The sequence below is a fragment of the Lontra canadensis genome, unplaced genomic scaffold, assembly GCF_010015895.1.
Source record: "Lontra canadensis isolate GAN:19392208 unplaced genomic scaffold, GSC_riverotter_1.0 scaffold60, whole genome shotgun sequence".
Lineage (NCBI taxonomy): Eukaryota > Metazoa > Chordata > Mammalia > Carnivora > Mustelidae > Lontra > Lontra canadensis.
The window spans coordinates 6694717-6711545 of record NW_022631054.1 but is presented as its reverse complement, the minus strand read 5'-3'; the positions used below and the strand labels follow the sequence as shown (position 1 = coordinate 6711545).

Below are 16829 nucleotides of genomic sequence, written 5' to 3'. Positions count from 1 at the left end.
CTGTTAAAAAATAACTCTTCACCCCCCTGCCGCCCCAATCCCTCACAACCACCCTTTGACTTTCTGTCTCTGAATTTAGCTACACGATTTATGTCGGTTAAGTGGAGTCAGACAATCTCTGTCCTTTTGCATCTGGGTTCTTTCACTTCGCATAAATGTCCTGTAGGTTTATCCATGTTGTAGCCTGTGTCAGAGTTTCCTTCCTTTTTAAAGCTGAATAACATTCCATTGCCTGTATATTCCACATTGTGTTTATCATTCATCTGTTGATGGACATTTGGCTTGTTTCCATCTTTCGGCTCTTGTGACTAATGCCGCTGTGAATGCCGGCTCACAAATATCTATTCAACTCCCTGCCTTCTGTTCTTCGGAGTGTATGTCCAGTGGTGGAACAGCTGGATGTTACGGTAATTCTGTGTTTAACTCTTGGAGGAACTGCCGTACTGGGTCACAGCAGCTCGCCATTTCCATTCCCACTGGCAGCACACCCAGGCTCCAATTTCTCCACATCCTCACCAACACTGGTGATTTTTGATTTTGTTTTGTTTGTTTTGTAGTAGTTACCTTTGGGCTCTGCTTTTGTTTTTTTCTAATAAACATCCTAATGGATGTAAAGTATCTCATTGTGGCTTTGATTTGCATTTTCCTAGTGAGTAGGAATATTGAACACTTTTTTAAAGACCTATTTTATTTTATTTTTTATTTTTTTAAATATTTTATTTATTTATTTAACACAGAGAGAGAGATCACAAGAAGGCAGAGAGGCAAACAGAAAAAGAGGGGGAAGCAGGCTCCCCGCCGAGCAGAGAGCCCGATGCAGGGCTCGACCCCAGGACCCTGAGATTATGACCTGAGCTGAAGGCAGAGGCTTTAACCCACTGAGCCACTCAGGCGCCCCTTATTTTATTTTTTAAAGTAAGCTCTACACCTAGCATGGGGCTTGAACCGACGACCCCATGATCAAGAGTTGTGCACTCCACGGACTGAGCCAGGCAGGCACCCCTGGACATCTTTTCTTGTGCTTATTGGCCATCTCTATATCTTCTTTGGATAAATATTTAAGTCCTTTGGCCATTTCTAAATTGGTTGTCTATTTTATTGTTGTTGAGATGTAAGAGTTCTTTATATATTCTGGATGTTGTTGGATATAGGATTTGCAAATATTTTCCTACATTCTATACATTGTCTTTTTGCTCTATTGGTAGTGTCCTTTGATGCACAAGTTTTAAATTTTGATGAAGTCCCAAAGTCCACTTGATCTATTTTTTCTTTGGTTGCCTGTGCTTTGGATATCATCTTGATGACTTTTTCCTTTTTTTTTTTTTTAAGATTTTATTTATTTGATAGAGAGAGAGCACAAGCAGGGGAGTGGCAGGCAGAGGCAGAGGGAGAAGCAGGCTCCGCACAGAGCAGGAAACCCCATTCAGGACTGGATGCCAAGACCCCGCCATCATGACCCAAGCCGAAGGCAGTCGCTTAACCAACTGAGCCACCCAGACGCCCAGCTTTTTGCTCTATTTCAAACCAGTCCAGCGTGGAGGGCCCTCTCTCTCTAGAGTTCAAGCAGTATTCCTTTTCCATTCAGCGGTCAGAACTGTGAGCCAGCCAAAGAGACGGGAACTCTAAAAACGGTGAGGGTTGTGTGCTTTTCTCAGGCAGCACAAACTGGAGGAGGCCCTGCTGTTTTCGGGTCAGTTCATGGACGCTTTGCAGGCGTTGGTCGACTGGCTGTACAAGGTGGAGCCACAGCTGGCCGAGGACCAGCCCGTGCACGGGGACCTCGACCTCGTCATGAACCTCATGGACGCCCATAAGGTGAGGGGTGGGATCTGCACCGCGGGGGGCACAGCCACTGGGTCCTCGGCCTCCGCAGGCCTTCTGCTCACGCTCCCCACACAGGGGAGAAAGGAAGTTTCAATGAGCCTTTGTCTCCACTCGTCAGAGAGACCGCTCCTCGCTCTGTGTCCTTAAACTATTGCTGGGATTCCGTGTCAGTCACAGAGAATTTACCCAGATTGCTTCATTCAGATTTGGCAATGTGTAAATTTCACCTTGAGAGGTTCCCCCATCGCACCCCCACCCATCCCCGGTCCTTTCATCCACTGGGTCGCATCCCTCATTTGGGTCACAAATGGCGTTAATTTCAGGTGGAAATTTCAAACATACCCATTTCCAGTGACTCCCAAAATAAATGTGAGAACTTTGTAACCACATTGAACCACCCACATCAGTATCTGGGGTAGTCTGAGCCTATCATCGTGAGATGCATCACACCCTCCTATTTTGGCAGGTTGGATTCGGATGAAGGGGTGCTTTTGTCACTGTCTCTGTTAATATTCTTTATCTTTTTTTTTTAAGATTTTTTTCTTTACGTAATCTCTACACCTATCGTGGGGCTGAAACGCACAACCCCCAGATCCAGAGTCACCAGCACACGTGACTGAGCCAGCCAGATGCCCCAATAATCTTTATCTTGAGACTAGTTCTCCTGATATTAATAAGCCACTTCAGCCTTCTCTTTTATTTGCATAACAGAGTGTTTTTCCATCCATTTACTTTCAACCTGTATTTTTTTTTTTTTTTTATTTGACAGACAGAGATCACAAGTAGGCAGAGAGGCAGGCAGAGAGAGGAAGCAGGCTCCCCGCCAAGCAGAGAGCCCGATGCAGGGCTCGACCCCAGGACCCTGGGATCACGACCTGAGCTAAAGGCAGAGGCTTTAACCCACTGAGCCACCCAGGCGCCCCTCAACCTGTATTGTTATATTTACAGTGCATCTCCTAAAGACGACTTGTCCTTTGCTCTTTTGCTTTTTTTTTTCCTCCCTTAAGGCATCTGACAATCTTTGATTTATAATTGGACCCTTTAGCCCATTAATAGGAGGTGACCTGACCCACTGGCTGGAGATTCCCCAGGAAGACAGGAACTGTGTCATTACAGTTTGTTTGTTTGTTCTTGGCAGGTGAGCACACCTTGGGAACACAATGAGCTGGCTTTTCCCAGCCTCTGAGAGCAGCCAACCAGAAGTGGGAGGGAGGCACACTCCGGGCCTCTTAGAGGTCATTCAGTGAGGCAGGATAGTGCCCTTAGCCCCTGGCAGCCTCTGGATCTGACACAGTTCTGACATAGGAGCTCTGGGCAGGATCCTGTGATAGGATTAAACAGTTCCTCAGATCACAAAATGCAAAGGTTAAATTTGTAGGTAGAACATTGGATAATCTCCATTCCTGTAATATCTTTCTTATGGAAAACGATTCTGATTTTTTTTTTTTGAAGATTTTATTTATTTATTTGTCAGAGAGAGAGTGCACAAGGAGGCAGAGTGGAGGGCAGAGGCAGAGAGAGAAGCAGGCTCCCCGCTGAGCAAGGAGCCCGATGTAGGACTCAATCCCAGGACCCTAAGATCATGACCAGAGCCGAAGGCAACGGCTTAACCCACTGAGCCACTCAGGTGTTTCCCCCCCCACCCTTTTTTTAAAAGATTTTATTTATCTGGCAGAGCACAGGTGCAGGTGAACAGAAATGTTTGCAACAGGACAGGTGAAGGGACCATAGGTAGCCCAACGTGACTGCAGCAAAGCGTACCCATTGTTGGCTAGGTAAGACTATAAAGAGGGAACAGCAGCAGGGACCCAGCAATATAGGCCAGACCACCAGTGCTGGGCACTTGATCACATGATCACATGGTGTCCCCCTATCCCCAAGATGTGGCCTTCAAACCCTCAGCCCCCAAACATGGCCAAGTGCCTTTGGAAGACAGTGCATTAAAGCTAAGTAGTTTCTTCCCTACAGGAATTCCCAGAGCTTACTGCAGGTTACAGGAGGACTCCCCTGGGAGAAGGCAGAAATGTGGTGTGCAGCCTTTACCAAAGTCCTTTCTGTAGGAACCCCTTCACAAACCTCAGTTTGGATAATCCTGCTGTAAGAAGCGAAAGGCCATGGGAGGATTTGGAGCCATTTACAGGTTATCAGATTTTCATTTAGAAATTCATTCTGGGTAGCGCCTAGGTGGCTCAGTCGTTAAGTGTCTGCCTTGGGCTCAGGTCATGATCCTGGGATTCTGGGATTGAGCCCTGCATCAGGCTCCCTGCTCCGTGGGGAACCTGCTTTTCCCTCTCCCACTCCTCCTGCTTGTGTTCCCTCTCTCACTGTGTTTCTGTCAAATAAATAAAATCTTAAAAAAAAAAAAAAAAAGGAAATTCATTCTGGGGAATGAAGAGTGCGGGAGGGATGGGAAATGAGAAACAAGGAGGCCAGTCAGAAGGAAGCCTGTTACAGCCATGCAGAGTAGAGAAGACACTCCATAAACCACACAGGAGGGGGGCATGGAAAGGCTCTGGGGATTCAAGAAGCATGGGAAGGTAGAATCAATGGATTGAACTGCCTTTAGAGGGAGGGACACACATCGGCTCCCAGGTTTCTGGCTTTGACCATGTCTGATCACTTGTTGGGTGTTAACTCCTGGTGTTCAGGAGAGGGTTTGTGCAGGGGATATATTTGGAGTCAGGCATGACCGTGTGACGGCAATGAAGTCTCAGGTGGGTGAGCTTATCAACACCAGGTTCAAAGTCCAAGAGGGAGACCAGGACTGTGGACGGAAGCAGGGGAACATCAGTGTTTAGGAATGGGCTGGAAAGAGTAATGGAGGAAGGAAAGAAACAGGAGAGCAGGTGTCCTGGGAGCCAAGGGAGGAGAGTACTTCAAGAAGAGAGCACTTAGTAACCCCCACACATGCAAAATACAACAGCAGAGAGCTGTATTTCCTTGTCACATCAGCAGAAATGTATTGATTCACGTGTTTAACAATAATATATGGTATTGGCAAGGGTGGAAGAAAAAGGGCACCATCCTCATATGATTTGGGTAACAGACAATATGTAGCAAAAACTTTATAAACCAAGTATTCCCTTTGATCCAAATATTCCATCTCTAGAAACTTACCCTAAGGAAATCATCATGGAGGGTGATGAACAAGATTGTTCGTAATAGCATTGCATGTAATATTAAAAATGAAATGTACTATTCAATAACACAGGACTGGTTAAATATATTAGTATAGTCAGATGATAAAAAAAATCATGAAACCGGTAAAATACTACATGTGAAATAAATAATGGCATAGTGAAATATTGCAATAAATTATGAAATCAATAAAGCATGATTCTGTGGGGTTTTTTTGTACTAAAAATATACAGATGTATATAAGAAAAAGACATACCACATATTAAGCAGTATTTCTCTCAGGTTTGGGTGATTTTTGTTCTCCGTTTTACCTCTCTATATTTTCAAAAGATTCCACAATAAGCAAGTTATTTTTTTAGTACTTTGAATAGTGTAATAATAATGTTTTAATAATAACAACTACCATTGTTATGGTAGCTACCATTTACTGACTGCTTGCCATAGGTCAGTCACTGTGCTAAGTGCTCTATCTTCAACCCTACCATCCTGACCCCATTCACAGATGAGCAACAGCCTGAGAGGTTCAGAAACTGCCCCAGGTCAGAGTGCACCAGGCGGCTAGGGCAAGCCCTTGTTTGACACTACTTTCTCCAAGACCTTCCCCACCGTACTTCCCTTCCAGTCCCTGAGTTAGAGGATTCCATTCACATCCCCGCCCCCAAGTCCTAGCTCCTTGTTCTCTGTCCTTCCAGGTGCTTTGCCAGCCCTCAGGTCAGAGCACAGCCTTGGTTCTGCCTTCTGTGAAGACTATGTGCACCTGACTATCACCCCTGTTGGGGGCCTGGGTCACTCGGGGGCAGGGACTGGTCGGCTTCATCTCCGGCTCAGGGCAAGGACCGAGCGGACCATGGTGTTAGCTGTTGAACTGAGTTGTGGGGTGCCATCCTTTGGAATGGCTAAAACCTGATGTTTAGTTTGACAAGAATGGGAGGCCCATTGTTGGAAGAACGCAGCTATCTCTGCTCACCCTAAGTTGAGCTAAATGATTTCTGCTCTGAAGAATCAGGCCCACACTGAGCCGGCTTACAGTCGAGCTGGAAGCCCAGTGTCACACGATAGGCTCCAGATGATGTGCTGCGGACTCCAAGTGGAGTACAGAGGGCTGCCCAGAGAAGGACAGTGAAGAGGGCAGGAGATTCAGAGGCTGTGAACAAGCCTGACACGGGGATGCCCCCTTGACTCTGCCCCCACCTCTGCATGCAGTCACCAAGCCCTGGGGATGCAGCCTCCCCAACTGCTTTCTCCTCCTCCCTCCCCCCATCACCAAAAAGGATCATGGTCATGTCCACACACCCTCATTACTGTACCTGCCTCCAGCTGGGGGCCTGACTCTAACCTTCGTCCCTCTGATCCATGGTCACCCCTGCAGCAGACTCTGTCTTAGGCATGTTCAGTGGCTGAGCTGCAACATCATTTTTTTTTCTTTCCCTTTTTAACATATAATGTATTATTTGTTTCAGGGGTACAGGTCTGTGATACATCAGTCTTACACAATTCACAGCTCTCACCACAACACATACCCTCCTCCATGTCCAAGACCCAGCCAGCCCCCTCTCCAGCAACCTTCAGTTTGTTTCCTGAGATTGAGACTCTCTCATGGTTTGTCTCCCTTTCTGATTTGTCTTGTTTCACTTTTCCCTCCCTTACCTTGTGATCCTCTGTCTTGTTTCTCAAATTCCTCATATCAGTGAGATCATATACTTGTCTTTCTCTGATTGACTTATTTTGCTTACAAACTGCAACATCCTTAACAGGCTTATAAGCAGTGTGGAAATTCGCCCATCGGATAAAAGGCAGACTAAGCATGGGCTTAAGGCACCAACAAATGATTGTTTGCTTAATTAATTAATTTATGTACAGTAGGCTCCATACGCAATGTGGAGCTTGAACTCACAACTCCAGATCAAGAGTCCCACATTCTACCGATAGAGCCAGCCAGGCATCCCAGTTCTGATACTTCCTAAAAGTTTGAAGTGATCAAGGGAAATTCTTAATTTTGGTGGACTTCTTATTTATTTTGAAGTTTAATATTGAAACTATATTGGGGCCGCATAACCATCTATTGTCCAGTGCCCTAATCTAGTCTCCCTGGAAGGTCCTTTGGGTCCATCCTTTCACCAGCCCCTCAGCCTCAGCCTCACCTGGGCCATTTGCCCCCCAGGCTTTTCAGGTTTCACTTAACAGCTCGCCTGCCCAAGCCCAGCTCCACTGTTGTGTGAAAGGGGAAGTCCCTTAACTTCTGCGTGCATTAGTTTTCTTGTTTGTGAAAAGAGGAGGTTGAAATGGCGTCTACCCTCTTTGTGCGAGCCTTAAAGCAATAAAGCAGAGCACGCATAGCACACGGTAAGTGCGGAGTGGTGCCTGCATTACGCTCCCTGGCATCGCACACCAGCAGTTTCCTCTGCCCATTGACCCTTCTCTCATCCCAGGCCCGTTCCTCCCAGCCTTTCGAGCTCAGTCTAGGTGTCACTTCCTCCCAGTGCAGTGTCTTAGCCATAAATGAATAAATGCAGCGAGAGAGCGTCCAGGAAGAGCAGAGTGTGCAGGAGGGGTCTGAGTCAATGGAGGGGTTTCCGTGTAGAGCCTTCTCTTGCAAGCCCTTGGGGGCCCTGACAATTAAGATGCGCAAAGGGAGCTTCCCGGACGCTCCGGAAGGGCCCCAGAGCTCCCTGGCCCAGCTGGAGACGGGTGTGCATCTCCCTTGCGCGGCTGGATCAGCTTGGGGGCTGCAGGGCGCAGATCGAGAGCCGGAGGTGACGATGCGGTTGAGGGATCATCGGGGAGCGTGGGGAGCCCGCCTGGGGCGCGGGCCAGGAGCTCGCTGGAGCCTAGATGGAAGCCCCGGAGCAAGAGACCGAGCAGTAGCCAGGGAAGGAGAAGCCGCCAACAGCGCGCGCAAGCGGACAGCTGGAGAGGCTCGGGGTGGCCAGCGAGGAACTGCGGAGGCGGCGGCTGGCAGAGGAACGCGTCCCACTCTCCCGCCGCGACTGGCACCAGCGGGGTCCCTCTACCTCTAGACCCCACTGAGGCCTTTCAGGTCCTGGAGCAATCCTCTGCGCACCAGGCGAGGCTGCCGGGTCAGTACGCTGGGGGGACCGCACTCGAGGACACGTTCCGCGGGAGCGCAAGTCCCGGATTTCCCCGTACGGGGCCGCTATCCTGGGAACCCCAGGACAAGGCCCCGCGCTCGCCCGACGGCGCCCCCAGCGGTTGGGAGAGGAGACCAGCAGGGTCGCGAAGACCCGACGGCTGGACAGGGGACCCCTCACCAGACCCGTCCATCACCAACGACGGCTCACATCTCGGGGAAGCCTGCACCCGCGACACTAACAGAGATCCACAGCCCCTTCCCGGGCGTCGGCTCCGCGGCTTTGGCCCCGCCCCGCGCCGCCATTGGTCGGGGAGGGAGAGGCGGGGCCTGACGGCGGCGCGCGGGCCCCACAGGCGGCGGAGGCGGGGCGCGCGGTACAGACGGCCGGTCCCACTGAAGAGGTGCCCGCGGGTCCGCGCCGTCCTCAGGGCCAACGGGAGCTCGCCCGTCGTCCCTGCCTCGGAAGAGGCCTCGGCAGCAGCCGACTGAGCGCACAGCGGCCACAGACAGATTGGCCGCCAGTCCCCAGTCCCCGGCCCCCGGAGGAGCGCCTACGGCGAGGCGGCGGAGGCCTGGTCGACGCCGCCGGGAGCCCAGCAGGTGCGGCGCGGGAGGCGGTCTGAGGTAGGGCCGCGGCCGCCGGCTACCCCGACCGGAGGCGCCGACCCCGAGCCTCGCCCGCCGCTCGCCGTCGGGGCGGCCCCGGCCCTCGCTCGGCCGCGGAGCGGATGCGCACCCGCTGAGCGCCCCCCCGGCCCGCTATGGCCGCGCGCCCCGGGCCGCTGTGGCTCGTGGGTCTGGCGCTATGCGCGCTGAGCGGCGGTGGCCCCGGCCCGCGCCCCCACGCTGGCTGCCCGGTCCGCCGCCTGGGCCTGCGCGAGCGCCGCGACATGCAGCGCGAGATCCTGGCTGTGCTGGGGCTGCCCGGGCGGCCCCGGCCCCGCGCGCCGCCCGCCGCCGCCCGGCTGCCCGCGTCGGCGCCGCTCTTCATGCTGGACCTGTACCACGCCATGGCCGACGACGACGACGAGGACGGCGGCCCCCCGGAGTGGCCCCCGGGCCGCGCTGACCTGGTCATGAGCTTCGTCAACATGGGTGAGTGCGGCCGCCGGCTGGGCGTCTGGGGCCCAGACGACCCTGCGGCCTCCGCGTGGACGCGCTTGTGCAGACGGGGTCGGAGACCCCTCGCGGGCTGCGCGGCAGGGGCGAGTGCACCGCCTTGGCCAGTGCGCGCCCCCGCCTCGAACAGGTGCCCCCTGGTCGTGGCCACGCCCCCAAGGAGGGGTGAGAAGTGCGGAGCTCAGGGCCAAGTCCAAGGCGGGTGGGGGCGCGAATGTGAGTACCAGGGATGTGCGCGTTCGTCCCGCCCCCGAACACACCCAAGGGTAGGAATCATCTCCTGTTGGGTGGACCGGACAGTGCCAGGAAGACAGTTTGGTTCCGGGGAGACAGATGAGTAAACAGGCCCGGATGCTGTCACAGTGATAAGGGCAGTACTGGAGAGAAGGACAAAGTTCAGTGTGGAAAGCGCCGGTCACATCATCAAAGTGACCGGAGCTGAGAACCCAGATGTCCTGAGTGCACAGCTGCCTGTTCCCTGGCCAGAGCCCCAGCTCCTGCAGGTGAGGGTGTGGCTGCCAGGGCAGCAGGCGGGAAGGAGTAGACTCTGAGCTCAGTGGGGCAATCAGTGGTCTTGTCACCCTGGGCCTAGCACCTGGGACATGGCTGGCATGCAGTGTGTGTCCAGGCCGGTGGAAGGACCCAGTAGGCCCCTTGGACCCTCCTCGTTCTTCCACACAAAGCCCAGCCTTTCCTTTCTACAGTAATTTTTCTCCAAGTCGTGGACCCATTTGTGGTTAGAGTACTCAAAGATGTCTCCCCATTACTAAATGCTCTTTAATCTGCAGTCATGAATGTCCCTTATCTGCTTTGCCTCCTGTCTGTGGCCAGTGAGGACCAGGGTTCTGGGCTGGAGCAGACACCAGACTGGACGTGGGATTGAAGGACTGCAGCTCAGGCTGAGGTGGAGACAGAACCCTTGCCAAGGCCACCAGCATCCCTTCACGTACAGCATTATGCTTACCCTCCCCACAACCCCAGGAACAGACATGATATTCTTCCCCATCTCCCAGATGAGGACAGTGAGGCTCAGAGAGGCAACGTCATGCCCAGGACAGCACAGCCTCTCCGTGGCCCAGTCAGGACAGGCCCTGGTTGTTTGGCCCTACATCAGGTCCTCAAGGAGATGATATTTCTACTGTCAGGAGGGCAGGCTTTCAAGGTGGAGAGAGCTTCCAGAGGGGTTTAGGCAGAGAAACCCAGGGGATGGAGCAGCAGCAGCAGGTTTTGTGGGGTTTTCAGCCCTTTGCTTCCTCTATAAGGGCAGGCAGAATGGACAGCCAAGGAGACCTCTGTCCACCACACCCAGAGCTGGTGGGTGGGCTGAGGTGGGGAGTGAGCAGCAGGAAGTGGCTGTTAACCTCTGCTGAGAGCCGGATGCCAGGCATAGGACTGGGTCAATGGGTTCTGAATGCCAACTTCTTGGTTAAGGGCAGGGTGGGGGACTCAGGACGAAAGAGTCCATGTGTGGAACTGAAACTAGAGCCCTTTCCTCAGGACAGGCTGACCTGGGGCCAGAACCAAGAAGGGTTGTGGATACAGTCATCCTGAGAATGTCCCTAAGGGCAACATCCATTAGAATGAGTCTCTGCCCAGCCAGTGTCCTGCTTCCCCTGCATCCCCTGGGTGAAGGCGTGCACAGCCTTGGTGGGAGCTCTTACTGTGAATCAATCAGCACCCTTAGCTCAGACAAACCTGATTTCTCTCCTGCCTCCGCTGTGTGACCTCAGGCAAGCCCCTTGCCCTCTTGGAGCCACAGATCCCTTCTTGTAAAATGGGGCTCACTGAGATCAGTGCATCGTCAGGGGTATTGTGGGATGGGTTGATAGATGGGAGGAGCAGAAAATAAGCCCTCTAGTAGGTGCCCCTGGACTGGTCCCTGCTGCCCCAGCTCCCTGCCAGCTGCTGCCCAGCCTTGGTTGGGTGTGTTGGGAATGTCCCACACTTCTTACGTGCAACCCAGAAACAGATTTTAAAAGCCAACCAAAAGGTGCCTGTACCTATTTTTAGAATAAAAACGAGCACCTGAAGAGCCTTTGTTGCACCCATCTAGTGACATGTAAGCTATTTTACCAGCCCCCTTTGCATGGGCTCAGAGAGGTTAAATGGCCAGCCCAGGGCCACACAGCTCATCCATGGCATCATCCAGGGCCTGTGGATTCCTGATGCCAGCTTCTTCCCACGCTGTCTGTGTGTGTTTCATTAAGATCTAAGGCCTCTGATGCTGTGGGATTAACAAGCAGATCTTTGTTTGGTGGAAGCCCAGTCTGTGGGCGGGCCCAGCCAGCTGTCAGAGGGCCTCTTTATTCTGATGTACTAATTGCACTAGTAGAACTCTTGCAGTGTAAGTGGTTTAACTGGTAATTACCTAGGCTGTGGGGGTGGGAGGGTTAGACACCTAGCTGGAGTCTTTGCTTCTTTGGAGGCCCAGGCCCCAGGCCCTTGAACCGCCACAGAGCCTGATGGCAGAGTCATGGCGGTATCCACGCCCACACCTGGGCACCTGTACCTGCACCTCCAGCTCCACCTCTCCTACTGGCCTCATCTGCTCCAGAAGCCAGACCCAGTGCCTGCTAGGCCCCTGACCATCCACGGCAGCCTGTGGGACCAGAGGCTTTGGGCCTGTCACAGGCCTCCGGCCCACAGGCTGGGCATCTGTGCCCAAGCAGATGCTTTAGGACACCTGTGTCATGGCTGACAGCATCTCCGGAGGGAGGCCGGGGCTGTGGTTAGAGCTGGGGCTGTACCGTCTCAGACTGTACACTCTTGGCTCCATTCAGGAGCGCCCTGAGCTGGGAGGCAACATTCACATTCTTACACTGCCTGGACCCACCACTCATTCCTTCCTGTCCTGAGTCACCTCCCTTCCCTCCCTGGGTCTCTGCTTTCTCGTCCAGTCCACAGCGATGGTGTCAGGAAGCGAGGGGCCTTCCAGCCCTGACCCATGGCCCTGTGCTGGAGACAGCTCCTCACCTCACCACCCCATGCCCTGGGCTGGAGGGTGGGTCTGACCAGCTGTACCTTAGGCACCTGGGGCCGGCCCTGCGGCTGGTGAGGAAGGAATGAGGAGGGAAGGACTGACTCTTCGTGTTCCTCCTGGTCCTTCCCCACCTTGAGTCAGAGGAGTAGCAGATGCTGAGTTCCAGGTTGAGAAACTGAGGCACAGATAGCCCTGCAGGCAGAGGTCTAGCCAGAAATGCATGGAACCGTCTTCACTGTTGTCCCAGCCCTTCTCTGAGCAGACTTACTCCTGTGCCTCGAGGACAGGGGTGTTGACCTGAGGTGTTGGATTTGGGGGCAGCAGGGATGTGGAAATGAGGAATCTGGCCCACGTCCTCCTCAGCCCTGTGACCTTGAAGGGGCAATGCTTGGTCTCCATGACCCCAGGGTCACTTTCTTTGGTTCTTTACTAGGGAATTCTTTCATTTTTTCATGAATTCACTCAACAAATAGTCGTGTGATATCTGCTGTGTGCCAGGCACAGTTCTGGTTACTGGGATGTGACAGTGAGCCTAACCAAGTCCAGCCCTCATGGAACCAGCCTTCAGAGCGGGGGATGCAAATAATAAATGCATAAGCCACAGAGATGGTTGTCAAGTGGTGTAGACAGTGACACCCCCCCCCCCAGTCTGGAAACCAGGAGCCGAGGGACAGGGGAGGGCAGACGGGACCTGGATGGGGGGTTCTGACCGTGGACTCAGACAGAATCTGCATCTCAGTGCCACCACCTGCTGTGAGTGTGGTGTGGGTCTTCTAGTCCACCTCCAGGAGCCTCAGTTTCTTCCTCTATAAAATGGAGGCACTCAGGGTACCCACCCACTGGAGCTGTTCCGGGAGCATGTGAGATGATGCCTGGTGAGGACCTCACGCCCAGAACGTCCAGGTCTGTGCCTTCATTTGCATCACAATCACAGTCACATCTATGTTTTGGAAAAGAGGAGAGTGAAGCTCAGAGAAGTTAGGTGATTTTCCCAAGGCCACCCAGCAGGTCCACTCCCTGCTCCTCTGCTCTTCTCCTGTATAGAAGCCGCCTCTCCACCCCTGTGGGGCCCTGGCCCATCATTAGGTGCATTAAGTGTGGCGGAATTGGACTGTGTGGAATGTAGGTTGTAAACTGAGATTCTTATTTTAAAAATATCTTCATTTGGGGTTTTATAGAACTAATGAATGTTCACCGTAAAAAATTCATACCATATGTATTAATTGTAGAATTTCATTATAGAAAATCAGACCATATGTTCAGAAACATAAAATATGGGGGCGCCTGGGTGGCTCAGTGGGTTAAAGCCTCTGCCTTCGGCTCAGGTCTTGATCCCAGGGTCCTGGGATCGAGCCCCTCATCGGGCTCTCTGCTCAGCAGGGAGTCTGCTTCCCTTCCTTCTCTCTGTCTGCCTGCCTACCTGTGATCTCTGTCTGTCAAATAAATAAGTAAAATCTTTAAAAAAAAGAAACAAAAAAGAAACATAAAATATGGAAGCCCTTTGCAACCCTCTCTCCACTTCAGAGAAAACCAGCATTTTAATCCTTTGCTGTAGTCTCCCCAATCAGCCCTGACATTTTATCAATACAGATATTAACATTTTATTATTTTTTATAAAATGGGACATAAATGCCTACTGTCTTGCTACTTCACCTGTCATTTAACAGTAAATCCTTTGTCCATCTTAAAAGCCGTTAATGTGGCCATGTGCCACCCAAAGGTGGCATCCCTTATTAAAAATTAACTTAGCTTTATCAATGTGTAATTGACATATAAAATTATAAGATATCCGAAGTATACTACGTGGTGACTTGTTACACAGAGGCATTGTCACAGGATTCTCTGCAGCTAGTTAATCACCACATTGGTCACCTCACAGATTTCAGTTACACACTATTGTGTCATCAGCTCTAGTCCTTATATTTTACATTAGGTCCTCAGACCTTATTCATCTTTTTTTTTAATTTTTAAATTTTTTTATGAACATATAATGTATTATTAGCCCCAGGGGTACAAGACCTTATTCCTCTTACAGCTGGGTGTTTGTACCCTTTTAAATCTCTCCAATATCCCCCACCCTTAAGCCCCTGGCAACAACTTTCTACTCTCTATCTCTATGATTCTGACTTTTTTTTCCCAAGATTTCACTTAGCATAGCATGATTTCACCATGCAGTATTTGTCTTCTCCGTCTGGCTTATTTCACTTTGCATAATGTCCTCAAAGTCCAGCCCATCTTGTCACCAATGACAGGATTGCCTTCTTTTTCATGACTGAATGATACTCTGTCGTATGTACACACCGCATTTTTTTTGTCCATTTACCTGTTGATGCACACTTAGGTTGTTTCTATATCGTAGCTGTTGTGAATAATGTGCAGTGAACATGGGAGTGCCGCGATCTCTTTGGGATCCTGTTTTCATTTCCTTTGGATCTATTCTCTGAAGTATGTATGCTGGATCATATGGTAGTTCTGTTTTCAGTTTTTCAAGGAACCTCTGTAATGATTTCCACAATGGCTACACCAGTGTACATTCTTACCAACAGTGGACAAGTGTTCCCTTTTCTCCACATCCTTACCAAGACTTGTTATCTCTTGTCTTCTTGAGGATAGCCATTGTAACAGGTGTGAGGTGTAGCTTATTGTGGTTTTGATTTGCATTTCTCCGATGCCGAGTGATATTGAGCACTTTTTCATGTGTCTGTTGGCCATCTGGATGTCTTCTTTGGAAGAATGACTATTCAGTTCCTCTGCCCATTTTTAAAGATTTTTTAAAATTTTATTTATTTGGCAGAGAGAGAGTGAGAGAGCGCACAAGCAGAGGGAGAGGCAGGCAGAGGGAGAGGGAGAAGCAGGCTCCCCACTGAGCAGGGAGCCCTCTCTGAGGCTTGATCCCAGGACCCTGGGATCATGACCTAAGCCAAAGGCAGACACTTAACCAACTGAGCCACCCAGGTGCCCCTCTCTGCCCATTTTTAATTGGATTATTATTATTATTATTATTGCTATTGAGTTGTATGCTATTGAGTTCCTTACCTATTTTGGATGTTAGTTCCTTATCAGATAAGTGGTTTGCAAATATTGTCTTTCATTTCACAGATCACTTTCCAAGAGTTGAAGGTGGCTCCCTTTTCTCTAAAACCCTGTCAGTCCACCAGGATGGTGTCCCCTGTGAATCCCTGATAACTGCCTCCTTCCCCACATCCATCTCCTCGGTGTTTCTTACCCTTCTGGGGTAAATGTCTACTACCACCCCCTGTAGGCAGGGGAGGAAATGGAGTCTCAAGGACTGTAAGTGACTGGCTCAGTTCCTGGGTACCCAAGTCCACAGGGCTGATGTGAAAAGTGGATCACAGCAGTAAGGAGGCTTGCCCCTGCCACTGCGAGGCCAGAGGTGTGGGCTACTTTGTAGGAGGACATGCCAGGTTTCAATCCTGGGTCTGCCACTTGAGAGCTGTGAGATGCACAAGTTACTAAGAGCCTCCACACCTTTAACATCAGGATAATGTGCCTATATCCTGGTGCAACACTTAAATAGGTTAAGGCATTTAAACCCTTAGCAAGTGCCTGGCAGTGCTCAGAAAGAGCGGCCAGCGATCCGAGGGAAGGGCCTGCCCTGTTGATCTACACCCTCCCCCTAGCCCAACCATCCCCTTAGGGACCTGCAGCTGAGTGGGTTTCAGGATCCATTTCAGGATCAGGCTGCCTGGGTTCAGATCCCCATTTCGCCACTTGCTGTTTGTAGTGGCTGCTTCGGTATTTGCCATGTCTTCTCTTCAGGAGTAAGCTGCCTCGCGGGTGGGCTTCTGACTGGCGGTGAGTCTTCCTCTAGGCGCTAAGCAGCCAGGTGCACAGGAGCTGCTTACCCAGGGTCAGCCTCCCTCCTCAGCAGCACCCCACACTTAATGGCTAGTTTATGGGGGTGTAAATGTCCAGCCCCCTCGTCTCAAGGAGGACTGCTCTGAACGGCCCCCAGCACCAGAGCTCCCTGTGCAGGAGGAATGGGCTGAGGCCTTTGTGGGTCCACATCACTGTTCAGCTAAGCTCAGTCCTACTGCCTCCATTCCTTACAGAGAGTACTCTCCGCCAAACCTTCTGACTCAGGGACTTTTTCCCAGGAAACCTGACCTAAGATACTGTTTATATGACTTTTGTGTAAATTATTTAATGCTCTGGGCCTTGGTTTCCTCCTCTATAAAATGGGAGAGATAATAGTTCCTGTGTCATAGGATTGCTGTGTTAAATGAGACAATCTGTGCCAAGTGCTGAAACAGTGCCTGGTAAATACTCAATAAATGTTAGCTTTATCTGTTTTTAGCCCAAGGCCAGCTAGTTAGTAACAAGACCAGAAGTAAAATCCGGTTATTTCCTTTAGCTGCTGGCTCTGTGCTCTGAGCAGCCAAGGGCTCTGAATACGGTGAGTTCTGGGGAAGCTGAAGGCTGCAAGACCTGGGTATGGAGGATGTTGGATTGTTCGGTCTGTGGCCATTCCTTAACACTACTAGGAACTCACTGTGTGCCATTCCCCTTCCTGGTTATCTTGGGGCCTATTCCAGAGTACAGCCCCAGCCCAAGGTCTGCTTGTTATAGCTATAAATTATGGTGAAATGGGAGGAATGACCATTCATGCACTCAGCAAACAGGAGCAGAATGGTTCAGCACAGCAGAAGACAGACC

The 16829-nt window shown here is 51.3% G+C and overlaps 1 protein-coding gene and 1 pseudogene across 1 annotated transcript in view; one reads left to right on the top strand and one right to left on the bottom strand.

Annotated features, from left to right (window-relative positions):
- Positions 1 to 7018: 7018 nt before the first annotated feature.
- On the bottom strand, positions 7019 to 8795 carry LOC116879349 (annotated as a pseudogene).
- A 19-nt stretch (positions 8796 to 8814) lies between these two features.
- LOC116879276 (bone morphogenetic protein 8A-like) overlaps positions 8815 to 16829 on the top strand; it is a 29023-nt gene continuing 21008 nt past the window's right edge. Inside the window, exon 1 of the mRNA XM_032877380.1 lies at positions 8815 to 9148. Within this exon, the coding sequence (XP_032733271.1) occupies positions 8815 to 9148 (334 nt within the window). The remainder of the gene's footprint in view (positions 9149 to 16829) is intronic.